This window comes from Perissodus microlepis, chromosome 23 (genome assembly GCF_051167445.1).
Source record: "Perissodus microlepis isolate ML-2025 ecotype Zambia chromosome 23, ASM5116744v1, whole genome shotgun sequence".
Classification (NCBI taxonomy): Eukaryota; Metazoa; Chordata; class Actinopteri; order Cichliformes; family Cichlidae; genus Perissodus; species Perissodus microlepis.
This window is the reverse complement of record NC_140482.1, coordinates 1,566,029-1,587,665: the sequence shown is the minus strand read 5'-3', so window position 1 is coordinate 1,587,665 and position 21,637 is coordinate 1,566,029. Positions and strand designations below refer to the sequence as shown.

At 36.7% G+C, this 21,637-nt stretch overlaps 1 protein-coding gene and 1 long non-coding RNA gene across 3 annotated transcripts; one reads left to right on the top strand and one right to left on the bottom strand.

Moving 5' to 3' along the window:
* The first annotated feature begins 1,750 nt into the window (after window positions 1-1,750).
* cyp4f3 (cytochrome P450, family 4, subfamily F, polypeptide 3) lies at window positions 1,751-10,552 on the top strand. Its single transcript, XM_084922288.1, has 13 exons — window positions 1,751-2,079; window positions 2,270-2,414; window positions 2,507-2,560; window positions 2,700-2,827; window positions 4,418-4,539; window positions 4,619-4,768; window positions 5,980-6,109; window positions 7,401-7,467; window positions 7,905-8,034; window positions 8,128-8,261; window positions 8,525-8,589; window positions 8,668-8,750; window positions 8,827-10,552. Exons 1-13 carry the CDS (start codon window positions 1,876-1,878, stop codon window positions 9,017-9,019), a joined length of 1,605 nt encoding a protein of 534 aa, XP_084778414.1. The 5' UTR covers window positions 1,751-1,875; the 3' UTR covers window positions 9,020-10,552.
* Window positions 10,553-11,136: 584 nt separating this feature from the next.
* LOC146360696 (uncharacterized) lies at window positions 11,137-18,774 on the bottom strand. Of its 2 annotated transcripts, none has more exons than XR_014799513.1 (3): window positions 18,538-18,774; window positions 12,201-12,264; window positions 11,137-11,920 (listed from the first exon to the last, which is right to left on the bottom strand). It is a non-coding gene; the product is annotated as an uncharacterized LOC146360696 (long non-coding RNA). The 2 variants fall into 2 exon arrangements; XR_014799514.1 differs by lacking the exon at window positions 18,538-18,774 and adding an exon at window positions 12,397-18,522.
* Between the last annotated feature and the right edge of the window lie 2,863 nt (window positions 18,775-21,637).

Here is a 21,637-nt window from a genome sequence, read left to right as displayed (position 1 = left end):
TTCTGTGGACATAAACACACTCAGATGGTTTTTGTGGTAATGACTGGCATGTGTCTGATCCTGCCACTAACACACGACTCTGAATATTCACAATGTCAGGAGCCTAAGCACCATCCGGCCTGGTTAGAACCTGAAAGGAAGACTGCCTCTTTTTGAAAACTGTTGGCTTTTCTTGTGTGTGTGTTTAGCCTCATGCTTTTGAATGTTCAAATACTGGCCCAGAGAAGAACAGACCACTATTGAGTTAAGGCCTGGTCACCAGGCACTCCCAAACAAGCTCCCTCACCAGACCTAGCATCAGGATGGGGTCTCCACCGGTGTCCCTGGGTATCTCCAGTAAGGTTTATATATTCAGAAATCAGTTTATGGACTGATTTCAGATTTTGAGTTGCACTTAGTCTGACCCCTCACCCAGGACCATTTGCCCTGACAACATTGCTCCTGAAATCTAACATCTCATCACAATAAGGTGAGTCCTGACACATACAGGGTCTCCATCAAAAGGAATCATCTAAGGTGCATTAGGCATCTGATCAGGACGCCTAATGCATCCTGCATTGGAGTCTTAGATGAGGCGTTTTGGGCTTGTCCCACAGATAGGAGACCAGGGCAGGATGGGAAGATTATGTGTGATGACTGGCCTGGAAACCAAATGGTAGAAGTGCTGGAAGAGGCAGCTGGGGAAAGTGAGGTCTGGGCATGTATGGTTAGTACTACCCTATGACCCAGACCTGGATAAATGATTGATAGTGGTATTTAAAAATGCTTGTTGATATGTTTTTAAGACACATCAATAAAATATATTTTGCACATTTATGCTATTAGACTCTGGAGCTCCCTCATATTCAACGTGATTCACTTACCAAAACAAAAAAGATGTGCAATAAACAATCTGAGTGAATTTGACAAAGACAGTTGGTGATATCAACAGATATTAACATTATTGTTAAATGAAAAAATTGTGTTTTTTGCAAAGATTATCATCATGTACACAAAATCTGATACATGATTACAATTGTCATTTTTATTCTATGCTGTGATTAGTTAGTGCTCATTTAAAAGTTTAGGAATTGTTGTGCCCATGGTGCAGTTGTCATTGAGATTTCCTTTGAGAGGAAACATGACATGTGGAGTTTTTATGAAATGACAGAGACTAACAAGAGCTCAACTACAATAGGCTCATCCCAAACTGGATTTTTTATTCTATTAAAGCCACAACTTAAAAAAAATGTACTGCGAGAATTTAATCTTGAATTAAAAATGTTTCCTCTTGTACCAATTGTGTGAATTCTGTGGTAAACATGTTGCCCCATGTGATTTGATCTGTGAAGGAGAACGAGAAATGCATGCCACTTTCTTCATTTAAGCTTTCTTTCTGAAACACTTTCTAAGACACTATGTCAAAATTTAGCTTTGTTCTTACATACACATACAATTTTATTTTACATTTCTGGGGGCGGACATTTAATTTGGTTATTAGCTTTCTAGGGTTTTTTGTTTGTTTGTTTGCTTTTTTGTGTGTTTTGCCATTTCACTTTTTTAGCAAGCTTTTTTCCAGGATGGGATAATGTTTATATTTCTACAACTGCATATTTTGGAATATTTTGCTTCTCTATGTACAAACTGCTTCCAGCACTGTTGCACAGTACAACAATGCAATGCCTTTCAGTGGTTTCAACAAATTGATGCAGTTAGAGCAATGCAGTTCAGTGTAATACTTTAACCTTTCAGTATTTACAATCAGAATTGGTGGGGTGGAGCAGTTTCCTCTCTACATGTTTCAACATCAGCAACTTCCCCCTATAAGAAACACAACAGAGCAGGATCAGTGGTGAGAAACTTGGACTTCTGAATGCTAATTTCTCTCTCCTAGTGATGACTCTCCTGCACACTGTCCTTGCTCTGGTCCTCAGCTGGACAGGTCTCTCTTCAGTCCTGTACATTTTCAGTACTGGACTGTTTACTGTGGTTGCACTTTGGACTGCGAGGCTGCTGCTGCGTCACGCCTGGTACACTCACAAGTTGTCCTGTTTCAGCAAACCACAGACACATTCATGGCTGTTGGGCCATCTTGGGAAGGTACGACACACAGCAATCATCTAGACTTTTATGATCTATTTGACATATTTATCTCTAAATCATAACATAACTGTAGAGTTCTGAGTTAAACAGGGTTTACTTTCTGTTGCAAAATATCACCATTATTTCCTCTTCGACTGTTTTAAACACCGCAAAACTTTAAATTTTGTTTTGGGATGAAACATTTTAGATGCAGAGCACAGAAGAAGGTCTTCAGCGGGTGGATGACCTGGTGCAGACATACAAACACTCCTGCTGCTGGTTCCTCGGTCCTTTCTATCACCTGGTCAGACTCTTCCACCCTGACTACGTCAAACCTCTGCTTATGGCACCTGGTAGGGTAAAACACCAACAGTCAGTCAGTATTAAACCACATTTCCAAAGCTTTTGTTCTTCTCTCACATCATCTGTTATTTACTTTTTTCAGCCAACATCACAGTGAAAGATGAACTCATTTATCACCATCTACAGCCATGGCTGGGTAAGTCAGACATTTCAGTTTTTCTCATCCATGGTTGCAACATAGGATCACTGTCAATTTTTTTTAAATTACCCAGTCTTAATAGAACATAGGAAATACAGGAAAGAATTATTCCTGCAAACTCTCTTTTTTCTCTCAGGAAACAGTGTGTTGATCAGTAACGGAGAGGTGTGGTCTCGCAAGAGGCGGCTGCTCACTCCAGCTTTTCATTTTGATATTTTGAAGAGCTACATTGCCATTTTTAACTCCTCAGCTAAAACCATGCATGTAAGAGACACACAGGCACACATACACATACACAAAACATGCTAATTTTAGTTTTTACTGACATATTTAGACAAGCAAACATTTGAAACCTTTAAGAACTGCATATGGTTAAACTGGTACAGCAATGAGGAAAATTAGGTTTCCAGTTAACTTCAGGTTACAAATTAAGTTAATTGAAGGTTACCCATAATCTTCTTATGGCCTCTGACAGTGGCCTCCTCTCTGTGCTTATCCTGCTAGACCTCATTTGATACTGCTCACCATAATATTTTGCTACAGAGATTAGAACATGCCCTTTTCATTGAAGGTAATGCACTGCTGTGGTTTATCCACAGTAACATACTACAATTTGTTCATGTGAATGGGGAGTCCTCTATACACACTAAGGTTAAATGTGGAACTCCATGGGTTCTGTGGTTGGACCCGTTCTATTTACATTATATAATGCTTCCAATAGGCAGTATTATTCGAAGGCTTAGCATGCATTTTTCATTGCTATGCTGATGATACCCAGCTTTATCTATCAAGCCACACGACACACACCAATTAGTTAAACAACAGAAATATCTCAAAGACCTAAAGGACTGAGTGACCTCTAATTTCCTGCTTCTAAATCCAGATAAAGTTTTTATTTTTGTCTTCTGACCTAAAAATCTTAGAAACATTCCACGATGCACTGAGCATTTCTTGTCTTTTGTCCTGTCTCGCTTCCTGCAGATGGCTGCCCATCCCTGAGCCGGGTTCTGCTGGAGGTTTCTTTCTGTTAAGAAAGAGTTTCACCTTCTCATTGTCACCAAGTGCTTTTTCATAGGGGGTTGAGTGATTGGCAGGGTTATTACTGTAGGGTTCTTACCTCACAACATAAAGCGCCCTGAGGTGATTGTTGTTGTGATTTCAAGTGTTTTGAATTTAACTGAATTCATGTTCTAATTCTTGATTGTTGTGGTAATGAAGAAAACCCCAACAATCAAGCAACCCTCTATGAGAGAGCACTTTGCGATGGTGATGAGGAAAAACTGCATTTTAACAGGAAGAAATTCCATAAAATCCATGTTGCTGTGGGGAATTGTTACCCAAATTCAAGTGTTTTTATCTTCAAAAAGATGTTTTATTTTATAGGCTTTAATCAATGTATGATATTTAATCTCAGTAAAGAAATAGTCCTGAAATAGTCCAGGAGGCCAAACACAGACAAATACACAATCTACATCTACACTGCTTCCAAACTGCAGAATTACAAGTGACCTTCAAAATTGCGTATGCGTGTGATATAAATACATTTTCCATATTTGCTTGCAAAACAAATCAAGTCATAGTTTTTACAGATTTCAGAATCAAACAGTATCAGAATACTTTATTAATCCCTAAGGAGATTATAGATTTTATATTTGTATATTTTTTTATTTATATATTTTAATATTATATTATGATATTTTCCAGTATTGTCAAAAACGTATGCTGATCATGCACAGAGCAGGTGCTGTAAATTGAAGACTTATATACCATATGAATCACACACCACATATGATTTGTTTCCATGCTTATGCTCACACCTTTATCCTGTTAATCCCTCCTTGTTTCCGTTTTCAGGACAAGTGGTGCCGACTTGTAGCAGAAGGCAAAACTAATCTGGAGATGTTTGACCACATCACTCTGATGACTCTGGACAGTTTACTGAAATGTGCCTTCAGCTACGACAGCAACTGTCAGGAGTGAGATCAGCCACTTACTTCAACTGATATCTCCCATTTTTGTTGTAGTTGTCAGTTTCTAAGAAGATTGTCCCTCCAGGTCTTCCAGTGAGTACGTGTCAGCCATAGTGGAGCTCAGTGACCTGATAATAGAGCGTAGAGAAAAAAATATTTTTCACCACTGGGACTGGGTTTACTGGAAGACTCGGCAGGGGGAACGATTCAAACAAGCCTTAAACACTGTACACAGGTAATAATCTGACCTTCTGACATTCTGCAGCTGAGTTACACAAGTCACATAGAAGGCTGCAATTGTGATGACACATTGTTACTCCCAAATGGTGAAAACTAAACTGTTACCGTCCTTTATGTTGCTTATCTTCTTTTCCTTGTGCAATGCTGTTGAAAAAAAATCTATTTAAATCTAATGGTTTTTTTTTTTTTGTTGTCCCATTTGGATCTTTAGCCATCAGAATTGTTGTCTTAAGGCCAAGAAAGATGCCAAGCGGATTTATTTTACCAAGTGGATCATCATGGCCTTGCCATATTGGTCCATTTGATTGACCTTTATTACAATTATGTATTTATTTTATTTTCGGTTGCTACAAACGGGACAGACATGACTGGGGGATAGGACAGGGAGAAAGAATGAAAGAAAGAGAAGGAGAGAAAGAAAACCAAAGGGGAGAAGAGACGGTGAGAAGGGGGGGAAGAAAGGAAAAAACAAACAAACAAACAAACAAAACGCCTGGATCACCTGTATGGAGAAAAAAAACAGAAGAGAAAGCAAACAAAAAAAGAGCAACATAATAAATACAGCACCATCACAATAAACTAGCTAGCAGTAGATAACAGTAGATACTAAATATTAAACGCTATTGTGCAGCACGCAAGATAGACAGCGCACAATGTGCTTTGAGGCAGCAGCCACGAAAGGTGTAGTCCGCGTCTGTGAACACCCGTGTGTACACCTGTGTGCACACCTGTGTGGATCAGCATGCTTGTATTCCAAAGGTTTCTCCATGTAACGATCTGCTAGGGAGTGTGGGGAGCCATAGCCCCGTCCCCCAGGGTATGAAGCAGGTATGGAGGAGATCCAGGCCCCAGACATCCAGAGGGCCCAGAGTACGAGGACCCGAGGAGGACCACCAAAGGGGGGGGAACCGTGCCACCCTCCTGGGAAGAGCTGAGTAGAGCCCCAAACGAGAGGTCACCCAGCAGCTACGGAGCAGAGGCCAGAGGGGGTTGCAGTGGCGTGCCCGCGGGCTCTGCCGGCAGCCAGCTGTGCCAGAGAGGACCGAGCTTCAGGCCCAGACGCCAGAGGCCTGAGGGCAAATCTAATGTTCTAGATACTTTTGATGCTGTAATATTCTTGAATAGTAACTTGTAATTATGTGTAATGAACTGTTGAGTATGGTAAAGGCAGGCTAGTGATGTAAACTGCTGCATTCTGGTTTACAGGTTCACTAGGGATGTGGTTGAGAAGCGCCGCACCCTCCTTAACCAACAGAGGGAGACAGAAGCACAATCTGAAATCGCTCCAACAGCCCAGAAGAGGAAAGATTTTGTAGACATCCTGTTGTTGACAAAGGTAGGCTGGTACTCAACTTTAATAGAAAGCGACTGAAAGAAAATGAGCCGGGCTGAGCCAAGTAGATACCAGGAGGAGGTAGTAGTGGAAAAAAGGAGTATATAGAGCCATTTTTTTATTTAAATACTGCATCGGCTTAAGTGTCTCTTAAATAAGGGTTTGTAACATGTAGATGATTCATAATGAGGAAATTTCAACATAGCCAGACTTTCTCTGCATTAGCTGACTTCACACAATACTAGATGTCAAAATCTCACAGAGATGAAAAATAAATTACCTGGAGTCATATTTAGTTTACTACTTCGTGCACTTTTGCTGCTGCTGTATATTTCATACAGCTGCACATTAAAGTTAAAACTTTTCATACATTTAAACATTAAAAGTTACTCTGTGTATATATATGTATACACTCATGTTTAAAAATGATTAAATCAACAAGGCACTTTGTTCACATTGTACTACATTAACTGTTTATTAAAACCTCTTTGCAGAAAAATTAAATCTTTCACTTCATTCTACCTGCATGAAGAATGTATCATAGCAAATCTCATAGCAAAATATTAGTTGTTAGATCTCTCTACATTTTCCCCGTGTGTTTTAGCATGCAGCACAGTTTCTGCTGCTTTGGGAGTAAGACAATATTTAGATGACACATATCTTTGGCCAAATGGAATTCGACTGTATTGATTTCATTGCATATTCTTCGAGCTGGTTGGATATATATATATGCTATACAGGCTCGCTCTCATGGGCATCTGAGTGGGTGCTGGATAAGTCCTTTTAGTGACCAATGACTTGTTTTTCTGGGCCTCCGCATATTAATTATCCTGCAGTTTGTGGTGTGTTTTCAGGCAGTTATATAATAATACCCTTTCCATATGATATATTCTTGGTTAAGCTTCTGTTCATCTGGATGTAGTGTTTTAGGCTACATCCAGATGAACAAAATCAACCTTTTGGGATTTAATTAGCTGGATTATTGAGTATGCATCAGTTATTCGCTTCCAGAGCCATTTTATTTGAACTATTACTGAGACAGCTCTGAAATAATCATGTAGAGCTGATCTATATGTGGAATTCTGTGCAGACAGTCATTAGTGGCCTGGAACAGGTGATGTTATGGACCTTCCACACATATGCGTAAACTAAGTGAAAGTGTGTAGGAAGATGGTGTTGGGGACACTTTGAAATTGGCCACAGTGTAGGTAAATAGCTAGAAGTGAAACAGGGCATTTTAACATGCATTACATTTTTGGCACTGCATTAGTTGCAAGATGTCTGTGTGTTGAAGGATGAAGATGGGCAAGGAATAACGGACGAGGAAATGCAGGCTGAGGCCAACACTTTCATGTTTGCAGGTGACATGTTACAGTAACATCTGTGATCACACATAAAAATTACACCATAGTGGTAACTGCTGCTGTATACTCTAGGATGTCTCTTTAAAGCTGCAGCTCATACCCATATGGAAAAGATATTTATAAATCTTATAAAGTTTGTATCTGTCTTGTGTGAAACTTGTATGAAAAGCATATAAGAGTGAAAACAGATATAAGATCCCTTGAAAAATTATATAATGAAACTTGTATGTTTTGGATACTTACTAAAACAATATATGAAAGTAATGAGAAAGTGGCCACTTTCATGAGTAAATCATGTAAGCCTGATATGATTTACTCATGAAAGTGGCCACTTTCATGAGTAATCACATAGAAGTTTTTACTATTTCTTTTCCATATGGGTAGTTTGTTGTCATTATCCTCACACTTTGCAAATCTTCCTTCTTCTTCTGCAGGTCATGACACAACAGCCAGTGCCATCTGCTGGACGCTGTATAATTTAGCACGCCATGAACACTATCAGGAAAAATGCAGACAGGAAGTGATGGACTTGATGGAGGGACGAGATGGACATGAAATCCAGTGGTCAGAAAATACAAATGCCAAGAACATTATTGGTAGTTTCAGATGTTTACATGTGAATTTTATCTCAGTGCACTGACATGACTTGATCTTAAGGGAGGATCTGTCCAACCTTCCCTTCACCACCATGTGCATCAAAGAGAGCCTCAGACTGCACTCTCCTGTGCAGGCTGTAACACGGAGTTACACCCAGGACATGGTGCTGCCAGGAAATCGAACAATCCCAGCGGGTGAGGGGGGAAACTCTCTTTCAAGATTTCCAAATAGACTTAGGAGATTCAAGAGCTGTGTCTTGTCATAAATCATGCTTTAACTTTCATTTGTGAGACAGTACTTTAAGGGATACTATTTAAGGAGAGATTACTATATATTAGTTCCAGTTTTTAATGTCGTTACACACTTAATGAGAGAAGCTGATAACGAATAAATGTTGAAGTTGTAAAAGGAAAGTTTAAGCTTTAACTAACTCAACTAATTGTTTCTTGTAAACCAGGTACAATCTGCCTGGTAAGCATTTATGGAACACACCGTAACCCCACTGTTTGGACAAACCCACATGTAAGCACTTAGTAAGATCATCTTAATTTTTGATACAAATCTATCATATTGAATCTTTGTCATTTGCTCTCTAACCAGGAATATGATCCCCAGCGATTTGACCCAAGCAACAAAAAGAGCCAAACCTCTCATGCCTTCATCCCCTTCTCCGCAGGCCCCAGGTTCAGTTTCAGAATTATTCCCAACAGTACAACTAGGAAATGTTTTGGTAGCAAAATAACAAGTATATTTTAACAGGAACTGCATTGGTCAGAAATTCGCCATGGCGGAGCTTCGTGTTGTTGTGGCGTTGACCCTGCTCAGGTTTCGACTGACCCCAGGAGTGAATCCTGAACTCGGGAGCAGCAGAGTTCGCCGTCTCCCCCAACTCGTCCTGCGTGCGGAGGGAGGCCTGTGGCTGCAGCTGGAGCCTCTGAACACACCCACATAGCAGGAGCAGTCAGATGAATGAGCCAATAAGATGATATAGTAACTTGTTTTTTTGAGAAAAGAGTAAAGAAAAGATCAGCCAGGAAGTGAAACTTAATGCAGTATCTATGTTGATGCCCACTGACAAACGTTATCTGTCTGCAGTAACTTTTTAGGCAAATGCAATAATAACCATGCAACTCTTTAATGTACCTCTCAGACCGTAATTAGCAGTTTGGTTTTGAGGTTTCACACATTAATATAAGGGCTGAAATTTTCTTGTCAGAAATCAACATTTAACTGGGCAAATAAAAAAATTATCTTCTTTAACATAAAAAGAAACATAGCATTCACAATTTTGTTTCCTTTCTTACATTTTGGTGGCACAGTTGATCTGTCATAACTTCGATATACTGCAGTTCTGTATTTAAGTACTGTTAAGAAAAAAAATAAGTGAATTTCAAAAAAAACTTTTGAGATATAACATAAATATACGGCTTTATAGCTTTAACTTTTACCTGCAATATTTTTTTACAGATTTAAATTTTAATGGTAAAAGGTATTTACATGTGTAAAAATGATTACATTTAACTATTAATATGATGAAATGTTGCTACAGCACAACTGATCAACCTTAGAGTTGCAGAAAAGTACTGTTATTATAATCTTATTTAATCATAAAAATTACAAATATTACATACCACCCTTAAAAGTCAAAATGCTCTTAAATACTGTAAAACTAGCATCTGGGTTTGTAATTATAACAATCTACTGTCATTGTTGATTCTATCAACTGTTATTGATATAATTTATTTCTAACTTTATGTAAGAAATCGTGATATTTAATAAATATTTTTTTTAAAAAGTTATTCCAACCTACAAAGTTTAAAATGACGTTTAATTTAAAAAATGTAAAAATGTTAATGTTATTAAATGTTATTGGTATTGTAATCACATCCACATGTAATTACATTGCTAAATACAAATCTTATCGAATCAGACTGGATTCCATATAAACACTGAAAGTTACATTTAATATTAGCTTTGGTTTGTTTGATACTATCATAACAGTGCAGTAATACGGCATGGCATTTTGATTTTTATATAAACATTTACCTACTTAAACATTATAGAGTTATGAAATTCAGTTTTCCAATGACAGCTTTTAATCACACTTCCTGTGTCCCAACATTTAATCCTTTTTTTTAATCCTGTTTGTCATCCTTCACCAGGTACAAACTATAAATGGCCTGTTTCCTTCCTCCAAATTTTTTTCCTTATTGCTGGCTATTGGATAAAAGTTTTCAATTTACAATCACATCATTTCAGATCTTGTCGAGGTTGCGCGGCAGAGTACCAGCACTAACACTGCTTCTGTTAAGAACTAAGATTCAAAATGTTTTGACTGATTGGCGGCACAATTTTCTCAATATAACCCTTTCACTTCTGATATTTTTCAATTAAAAAAAATAAGTACAAAAATATTGCTAATTTTTAGTGTTACATAACTGATAGTACTTTAATTATAATTATTATTATTATTTTTATTATTATTATTTCAATAGCCATCTGTAAAATAATATTAAATGATTGATTGCATTTTAATAATGCAAACCTGTAATTTACATGCAATTGTTCATACTCATTAAATTTGTGAATACCGTAATAACAAATCTATATATAATCTGTATACAATATACATTTCTGAATCTGGCAACTACTGTACAGTAATTATAGTTTTCAAAGATAATTATATATGTATTTTGACAGTCTACTAATAATATTCAATGAGAAAATTAAATGAGAATTTCACAGTTTCTGTTAAATAAACATTACATATTTGTGAAATTATGTTAAATTAGTCGTTTTCTGAAAAAAAAAAAAGCTAAATTCTTGGTAAATACAATAACACTTAAAAATAAAATCTCATTTTATAAATATTTATTTTTTTAATTTAAAATAATAAAATGTTTATAAACAGTTTGGGCTTTTTAAAATGTTATTTTACATTTGACATGTTAATTCATTCCCTATTTTTGTAATTTTTTCATATATTTCTTGTATTTAAATATAATGGTAAAATTCTGCAAAGATTTAACAGAAGAAAAATGTAAAATTACAGATTTTTTTTACAGCGTATACAAGAACTCTATAAGAATTTTGTTTCCGTTTTGTTAATGTGCTGTAAAAAAAACCAAAAAAACAGTTTTGCTCTAGCACAGGTTACAAAAATGCCCAGAACACAATACTCCCAGTCCTCCCAGTTCCAGTTTTGTTTTTGGTTTGTGTCCAGATAAATTGACAATGTGAAAAATGCAAGCATGTATTCTGCTTCAAAACATATTCATAGCTGTAAATCCAATAAATCAAAAGACAAACAAAGATTGCTGGAGGAAGAAAGTTTATTCTGCTATATTCAATGTTTCCCAAATTCTTACACTTCCAAAATACATCCTTTAATTTCCAGAATTAACTGAACATAGCCACATAATTAACATTTTGATAAATGTTACTGCCAAGTAAAGAAGCACGAATAGCATCACTTTCAACTTTAATCCTTCCACGCATCAAGGTGTACAGGTTTTCCATTGTTACACTTTATCACCTTAAGTTTGGTTTCAGTGTACTCGTATGAACAAGGGTTCTTGCTCGATTGTTTACATTTAATAACGTCATACTCTCTGGGGATGAATCCTGTGTTTGTTTTTACACACACAGTCAGAACTGATTCCAAATACTCTTCTTTGATGAAAGTGTTTTTCTCCTTGCATTCATTTCTGCCATTGATGTTTTTCATCATTTGATCACAGGAGCCCTTTCTCACAACAATATGTTTAGTTTTGAGCTTGTCATCAGTTTTACAGAGCACAGCAGGAGAAAACAGCACCAGGAGCAAACAGGCACATTGAAACCTCATGATCCCCTGATAAAGAAAACAGAGCATTTACATTAATATTTCCTCATTCTTGTTACTGGTGTAGTAGATCTGTCATAAATTTGATATAGTGCACATCAACTGGATGACACTGATCACATTTTACTTTGGTTTTATCTGAAAATGTGTAGATTTACAGTAAAACAGTGTTGAGCCTCCATCAAAATGTTTGCTTTTATTTGATGCTCTGTAATAACAGAGCCACAGAGACACTGCTTTTGCTAAATGCAGTTTCACATACAAAAATATCGGTTACCCAGCACTCTACCTTTTTTTGTTTTTGCTTGTAGTTGTTTGGTTAACTTGCAGTGGCTCAGGAATGAGTTGGTAATCTGCAAAGTGGAGCAGAATCAATAATTCAGACTTTCAACACACGTCTTTACACCTGTGTGTGAACTTCAGTTAAGAGTTTTGTCTATCAATGAGTTTCTTACCTATAATATATGATAAATGAATGTTCTTACCAAACATGAAGTGAAGACTGAAGACCGATATTATATTTTACATTTACAAGTTATAGCTTGCCTTTGTCAGAACGTAGACTCTGTGCACTTCCGCTTTTATACATAAAAGCACAAACATCTCAGATAATTATTTGCATCACTTTTGCAACCTTCCTGAGACGCTTTAGCACTTCTCTATTTGTGATTAGGAAACAATGCAACTGTCACAACAAATGACCACAACAGCTTGTAGACACAGTTTACTATTCAAAGCTGGTTTTACATTAAACAAGGTATTCCTGCATGTTTGTTGGCCAAACTGTGACAGCACTTTTTCACAGCACTATATTTATATAACTGATGATTTCTACAGTTCGTGCACACTCTGCTAACATATCTGGTGCAACAACAGATGAACTATGATGTGGCATTTATTCTGTGACTGACAGACTTGTGAAATGTTTTGACAGTTTGCTCATATTTCCGCATTTTAAACCAGAAGACCAGTTGCACTTGTGGCCACAGGCATGACTCTAACATGACACGTATCTCTATACTTCTGAATATATCTACAATTTATAATTATTCTGCCACAAAATATATACATCAAATAATATTCTGCCAGTCTGCCAATAAACTATTTGCACATCTCTGTTGTCTCTTCTGTATATGACAGACATCTATCTAATGTAGGTCAAGGTACATTGCATATCATATAGTATATGCTCGAAAAGCTAAAAACAAAATAGAAGTAATTACACTTTTAGATTGTCTGAGGACACTAAACCCTTAGATTTTTGATCAAAACATGTTCCAGTTAAATATTTTTGATTATTCTTATTTATTTGGGAGTAACAATATGTAGTAACAGTTAAAGTTCAACTTATCAAGATGCCAAATGTCCCAGTATTAAAGTCTTGTGTTAGAAGTTTCATGATGTAGTTTCTTGTATTATTAATTACACTTTATACACACTGTGGCCCCATTAAAGATTTGGCCATGGTAATTTCAGATGAAACATTTCAAAGTTCATATTCACTCAGCTGTAATGTACACATGACTTATTTTGCCATTACCTATTACAATAGCTTACTGCGGGAAATGGTTAATGCGGTACAGAAGTTTAAAAATAAAGAAAGAAAAGCTAAAGTGGCAAAACTGTTTTGTGACTTCCATCTCTGTAGAGAGATAAGCACCTCTGCATGTCACATGGTCAAAATTCACTGAGTCAATGTCACGTCTGCAGGACGTGTGACTCTTGTGAACACACTGTACACCCCCTGTCTGCAACACCACTGGAGTCTAGAAAACAGCTTTTGTTTTGTTATGATCAGATAAGACATATTTCTCATGTAAACTCATAAAGGTGCACATGGTGTGATGACTGACAACATAAAAGGACTTTTTATTTGAGCACTTTGGCCCTTTATGGTTTGCATCATGATAAAAAAATATTTGTTTTAGTTTAAGTCACAAATAATAATAATAATGTTAATGTATTAAACCAAATATATATATATGCATTAGCAGAGAAGGGCGTAAGTGCATTTCCTTTGCTTGTGGTCATGTCTCTGTAACTCTGTTGGTTAGTTGTTTATATGCCGTATATGGGCTTAAAATACACACTATGAAATGGACAGGAAGTGTGGGTGCTAAACTGTTGCTCTGCATACCACAGGAGTAGGGCAGGAGCTGCACAGAGGAATCAGGGTTCTTTTTCCCTTGGCTGTTTTGTTTGACTTTTTGTTCCTTTTTTGGTGATTTTCATCTTTAAGCAGGTCAGTCTTTGGACTTGTTATATTTTACCATTTTGCCTTTGTGTAACCTTTTGCTAGTGGGTAATAACATTTTCGTAGGCCTTTTGGTTATAAACACTGATATCTGAAAAATGTACATCATAAAACTGCATGAATACTGTGTTTTTAGTCCATCATTAATGATAAAACTATAATAATAATGGCAGTTGCATTTTGTTAGTACTAAGACTGACCAGAATTGACAGGATTAAAAATGATTACATCAGAGGGACAGGTTTTGGAGACAAAGCTGGAGAGGGCTGGTGTGACAGATGAGGATGCTAAGGATAGGATGATAACTAAAGCGAACAGCTGAAAGGGGAAGAAGAAGACTAGAAGTTGTATACAAAAAAAGTATTACATTAATTAAGTAATATCCTTGGAATGCTTCAGAGTTAAAGAAAACAAAAGTAATAGCGTCTCAGTGAATTTGTATATCTGATAAATGACCTCCATAACTTACACACAGAGCTGTTTGTGAAAATAAGTGACTCGTTGTTGGATGTTGTTCAAGTCATATATCTCACATACACAGCTGACTTTAGTGGTTACTTTGCTTTTGTTAAAGTTAAAGAGTCTATCAGCAGGTCACTGTGTAATGTATTTACTATAATTAAACCATATTCATCAGATTTAATCTAAAAAGACATCTTTACCATCTGGTGCTTCAGACGACCAGCTTATGTCCACCGCAGATTAACCAACCAACCCGTTCTCAGTCAAGTCACAAAACTAAGTAATTCAGCAAGTTTGCATTACAAAAATTTAGTATATTATAAAAAGTTTGTTTTGTTTTCTTCTTTTTCTTTACTTACTGTTATAGTGTACTAAAAAGGTCCTATTTTTCTTGGAATTCCACAAAAATGTAAACAAAAATTCAGAAAGTTCATTTCCCAGAGTATTGTGTTGGATGTCATTTACTCAGAAAATGTTGTTTTTATTATGACTGGTTAAACAATATTATATTTTCTTTTTTCTACAGACAACTGCCCACTAAAATCAAAACTTTAAAGAGGACAGACTAATATAAATGTTTGGTTTTTCTTCACCAGGGACTCATGAAGGTTCAATGTGCCTGTTTGCTGCTGCTGATGCTCTCTGCTGCTGTGCTCTCACAAACTTATAAAGATTTCAAAAGGAAACACGTCCTTCCAAGAAAGGGCTCTCATGACTGTAATAACATGATGATAAATGTCAATGACATAAATCAGTGTAAGTCAATAAATACTTTCATGAAAGATAAGGTGACCTTAGTAGTTGCTTTGTGTAGCACTAACAAAAAGGGGTTTGTCACCCACAAATTTGATGTCATTGACTGCATAATGATAAGCAGCAAACCTTGTTTATACCAAATGCTAACACTCAGAAAAAACAAAAGGATAAAATGTGAAAATGGCCTACCTGTACACCTTGAGGCCTGAAGTATCAGGTTTCAATGATGCCTTAAACGGTTCTCTGCCTTTCTGTTTCTTTATCAGTTATATATTTTATTGTGTGATGCTGAATCTGAGTAAATAAGTCACAAAAAGAGTCCCATCAGTCAGGCTCTGCCCAAACTTTGCCTGTGCCACAAGCCTTTAATTTTGACCTTCCTTTATAAACATTTACATTTGATTTAATAAAGGCTTTCTAAAACCACAAAATTAACAGATAGAAAGTATGAAATTGTTTGAAATGTGTCTATGAGGAAGCAATAAGTTCATAAAAAATGTGAATTTGAACATGTACTATCTCAAGTATATCATAAAATAGTTTGAAATGTTTAATCATTGTAGGGTCTGTGATTTGGTGCTATATAAATAAAATGTCATTCAATTTAATGCTGTTTTAAATAAACAATAGAAATTCCTGATTATGTGTGTGTTGCTTGTTGAAGCACTTTGAGTTTGTTGAAGACCATCTCTGAAGATGTCCTTTGGATCAGTTACTATCCTTACATGACATTATCGTGTATAATGTGTGTTTTAACAGTTCTGAGAACATGATTGTGATTGGCAGTCACAATCAAAACTACTGTAACAACATTTATTAATAAGTTAACATTTGTATGTCTTCACTTTTTGATCATCTGGAGATCATTTAACTAAAATAAAAATGTGCAATCTGACAAACCAGGCTCTCTTGATTTGTCTCTTACATTTTTGTGTTCAGTACTGGCATAATCATAAACTGATGGTGAGACTAATCAAATAGTTATTGTGGTATTAAAATGTAGCACGGGCTACTCAAGTGAAATATCTTCAGGTTTTACTTAAACACAATTCTTACAGCATTGTTATGTGGATAAATGCTATCTCTGGTATTGCACTAATAGCCATGTTACTGTATTACCTCTACTAGAAACAGAAGAATCAAGTACTCACTTTGGCATTTTACAATAAATGCCAGCTATAGTACACAGAACTGAAGAGTCTAAGGCTACGTCCACACGTACCCGGGTATTTTTGAAAACGCAGATTTTTCTATGCGTTTGCATCTTTGCATCACGGATAGGAATATAGCGCCACCTGCTGCTTTGGCATGTTCCTAGCAGCGTTTTCCTTCGTTTTTGGCTTTTATGTGTGGACGGGATTTTTTTTATACACGAAAACGGAAAATCTTCGTTTTCAAAAACACCCGTGTACGTGTGGACGTAGCCTAAATTTGAACTGAAAAAGCAAAACTCCAGTTGAATTTATGTAAATGGAGTAATAAAGAAAATTATGGCGGAAAACTTTTTTCTGATTAACTTAGAAAAAAGAGGGTAAAAAGAAAACAGCAGCAACAATAAGTTTTGCCAACAGCTCACAGGCACACACAGATCAGCATGATCATTGTTGCTAATCATGTGACTGAGAAGTCAACACGTCTCCAATGAGGAAGGCCTATTATGTCTAATGTCATGTGTTTCATGTAGTTTTGGATTGCTTGTATCACTGCATGGCTATCTATTACCTACTCTATACAGTAAATTAGCAAAAATCTGCTGACATTAATTTGAAAATGAACACCTGCTCAACACAATTAGTAACTATTACGATGATGCCACACAATGTGTGTAACTCTGTGTTGTTTTACAGTGCTGTGAAAAAAATATTTGTTGCCTTCCTGATTTGTAGTAAGGACTGATACAGTCTGACCATGTCTTACTGAATTGTGTCTCCAGCTACAATAGATATCAGCAGCGCCCTCTGCAGTTTGTGTGTCGAAGTGAAAAAGCTTACAGCACCTGGTATTTCCAGGAGGTTTCCCATCCAAGTATTAACCGGGCCCAATGCTGAACGTTGAAGTACTGATTCAAGTTCTTTACTCGAGCAAAAGTGAATAATTACAGGCTCTGAAATGTCCTCAAAGTACGAAAGTAAAAAGTAGACAGTTCTACTATCTATTTTTATGCACATGTAACTAGACCTTCTATATTAATATACTACAAAATTAATATCAGTACATGAGAATACAAATGTTAAATGAGCTGTTACTCTTTGTGGATTAAACTCAACAAGATGTAACCTGATGTTTCACAGCTATCTTGGCTGAGTTCTATTCCCTACACTAAAGGTATACTGTATATTACTAAACTGTTTAAAGTTGGTATAATGACTGAGTTCAGTGAATGACTCTAAGCATCATCATTTTAAATGTAAATGAATTAATAATTAGAATAATTGAAATAACGTGTAAGCACGTTTTTGCTTATGTTTGCTGAGCTGAAAAATATTACTCCCTTTATGCTCATTCCTCTTCTGTAGTGTTAGCAAGATGCTAAGTATAGCAAATAGACACCTGCACTTGCTCCAGCCCACTTTAACCACTGAGTGTAAGCTATAAATGACACCACTACACTTAAAGTAACGAGCCTGATTTGAAAATTATAAGTAAAAAATACAGATATTGGTTTGAAAATGTAGGGAGTAAAAGTAAAATGTTGTCAGAAAAATAAATACTTGAACAAAGTACTGATACCTGATAAATCTTCTTAAGTACAGCAGTAACATAGTACAAATACTTGGTTACTTCCCACCTCTGGAGATCAGATAAGGTTAAACGTATTGAGGGTGGTACACAACTTGGTCTCTGTCATAAAAAAAGCTTCAGAAGGTGAATGTTGGAAGATTTAGTGAATAACTTTAAATAAAAAAATCAAGACTTTAAATTTTCTCAACTTTGTGTTGTTAATTTTCACTCAACAATATTTATCTGAAGTCTTACTTCAGATGAAAGGAGTCCGCACAGCATAAAGCTAATAACTGAAGCTGAACACTCACATACAAAATAATTCTACAAATTAGTCCATCAGTTATGCCCAAAATGCAAAACAGAGTCACAGTTCTGTTAGTGTTAGCATGAAAACATTTGTTTTAGTAAAAGGATTTGGATTTGCAAATACCTGGTGCTGTAAGCGTTTCCACTTCTCTGTACAAACTGCACAAGATGCTGCTACTTCTTCAGAGAAGAGACTTCTGGCAACAATAAAATCGCTTAATCATTTTTGCAAAAGATAAAGTGTCCCTTGCTCACTGATTTTGAAAAGTGTCATATGCAGAGCTGTCTGTTACAAAAAATGTCTGAACATATTTGTCTTCGCAAAGAAAGTAGTTTCAGGAAGCAAATGCATTTCCCTTGTGTGCAGTCATATGTTTGTAACTCTGTTTGCCTGGTATGTGCTGCATATAAGCTGAGAGTACAGGCATCAAAAGTTCACAGGAAATGTGGTTGCTAAGCTGCTGCTACGTGCACTCATGACCAATGTTCCCTCTTAGCTGCGCGTGTGCAATTGCACACTGCTGGCACGTCTCTGCGCACAGAAAATCTGTGTTGCCCACAAAAAAAATCTACCTGAATTGAAATTAAAATTAAAACTTTAACAATTCTGTTTTGCAGTGTTAGTCAGTGAGTGACTGGCTGCTCTAGTATGGGATTAGAACGATGCCACCTTATCCCATAGTCCAGCCAATATCGCATTCGTATATACGCAGCTAATCAACGTGGTTGACAGGCTATGACAGCGTCCTTATGTGCCGACACCGGTGTTTTAGCGAGCAAAGCGGCTGATGTGGAGTGAAGCCATGTTAATGACAACGTGTACAACCATTGGAGATGTGAGCAGGACTGACGGGAAAAGTGTGGACTTTATACCAGTTTTCATTTTGATATATTGAAGAGCTACATTGCTGTATTTAACTCCTCATCTAAAATCATGCATGTAAGATACACACAATCACGCATGCAGTTATGCACACAAAGCTGATCGCATGACAGTTTGAGTTTATCCCTCAGCTCATCGTCATACCTCCAAGCGGGCAATGTGGACAACCAAGTTTGTGAATGCGATAACTTGAGACGTAGGCTACATGGAGTTTTGAAATCGATACCATAGGTGCATCTACTAAAAAGCTCAGACAAGTTCGATTCTCAGTGACCTCGGCCTCAAAGTCAGGGGTCACAGGTCAAGTTTTCTGAAAATGTTAAATTAAGTCACATAGGGTTAAGAAGTTGATACGATTAGTGTATACAGGGGTACCACCGGTCACAAACAAGACAAGCAAACATTGTTAAAACTGGTACAACCATCAGAAAAATACGTTTTTCAGTTATTTTCAGATTCTAAATTAGTCATTCGGGTTTTAATTGCAGTAAGAGCACACAGAACACAGTAACAGCCACCTTAAGATGCTTTAGACTGTTAGTTAAACAACTTACAGTATTGGAAAAAATCCAGCAGTAATTAAGTGAACTGCTATGAGCAAGCACATTCTGGGGGTCGGAAGGAAAAAGTTACATTCAGCAGGAAGAAACTTTCAGCAGAATAAGACTCATCAATGTGATGCCTGCTATTCATATTTCTTTTGGTGAAGAGTAACACACCCTCTACAAAACTACTACATAATTTTCTGTAGTGATTTCCAGAATTGTCCAGCAGTCTGACAGCATCTTGATAACACTGATGACTTGCAGTCATCAGTTACTCCTTCACCTCCAGAAAGGAGTTTTCTTCTTCTTTCCTTTTAAAATTTTTCAGTTTTATGATTCATTTGTTTTAGTGCACCACACCTTTTAGCAGCCACTCTTTCAAGAAGATCAAATGTTTCCTTATCAGCAATTTTCATAGGATACACCGACGTTTTCACATGCTTTCAAACTGCTGTCATTTAAAACAATACACAAACAGTGGCACTGATGAGATGTTTATATCTTTTATTAATAATAATAATAATAACTTAGATTTGTACAGATCGAGTAAAGACGAGTGGAAAAAAAATTACTGTTTACTTTAGATTCATGAAAGTGCAGAATGTGTTGAAGCATGGTAATATTAACATTACATGGGGGGGTGTTGTTTGTTTTTTTGTTTGTTTTGTGTGTGTGTGTGTGTGGGGGGGACTAATAGACTAATACGTATTTTATTCATTCGTTTTTATTTATTCTTAGTTTAAAAAAAAAAATTGTAAACTTTTTTTAAAAAATTATCCAGGAGGCTGAACAGGCAAACGCACAATCTACATCTACACTGACTGCACAGAACTTAGGTGATCTTTAAAATTCATGTGTATAACATAAGTTACCGTATTTGAGATCAAATCATAGTGTTCACTGTTTGTCCAATAACATCTTAAACCGATCCTGAACAGTTCAGCTGCTTTAAGTTGAAAACTTAGACTGCATGAATCACCCCCCAAATGTGATTTTCTTTCCTTGCTTATGCTGATATCTTTATCCTGTTAATCCGTCCTTGTTTCTGTCTTCAGGACAAGTGGTGCCGACTTGTAGCAGAAGGCAAAACTAATCTGGAGATGTTTGACCACATCACTCTGCTGACTCTGGACAGTTTACTAAAATGTGCCTTCAGCTATGACAGCAACTGTCAGGAGTGAGAACAGCCATTTATTTCAACTGATATCTTTCATTTTTGTTGTAGTTGTCAGTTTCTAAGAAGATTGTCCCTTCAGGTCTCCCAGTGAGTACGTATCAGCCATAGTGGAGCTCAGTGACCTTGTAACACATCGGCGAGAAAACATTTTTCACCACTGGGACTGGATTTACTGGAAGACTCAGCAGGGGGAACGATTCAAACAAGCCTTAAACACTGTACACAGGTAATGCTCTGACCTTCTGACATTTCTGTAGCTGAGTTACACAAGTTACATAGCTTTTACGGAGCTTCGAGTTGTTGTAGCGCTGACCCTGCTCAGGTTTCGACTGATCCCAGGGGTCAACCCTGAACTCGGGAGCAGCTCGGGGAGAGTTCGCCGTCTTCCCCAAATCGCCCTGTGTGCAGAGGGAGGCCTGTGGCTGCAGCTGGAGCCTCTTAACAGAGTCACACAGAAGGAGTAGTCAGAGGAATGAGTTACTAAAATAATATTGTAACTGCATTTAAGAGTTATGAAAAGATCAGCCAGATCTTAACAGGTAAAAAGTTATTATGAGTCTTAATGTTAATGGAATTACCTTTTAAAAAACATATTATGTGTTATTGTAATTACAATTAT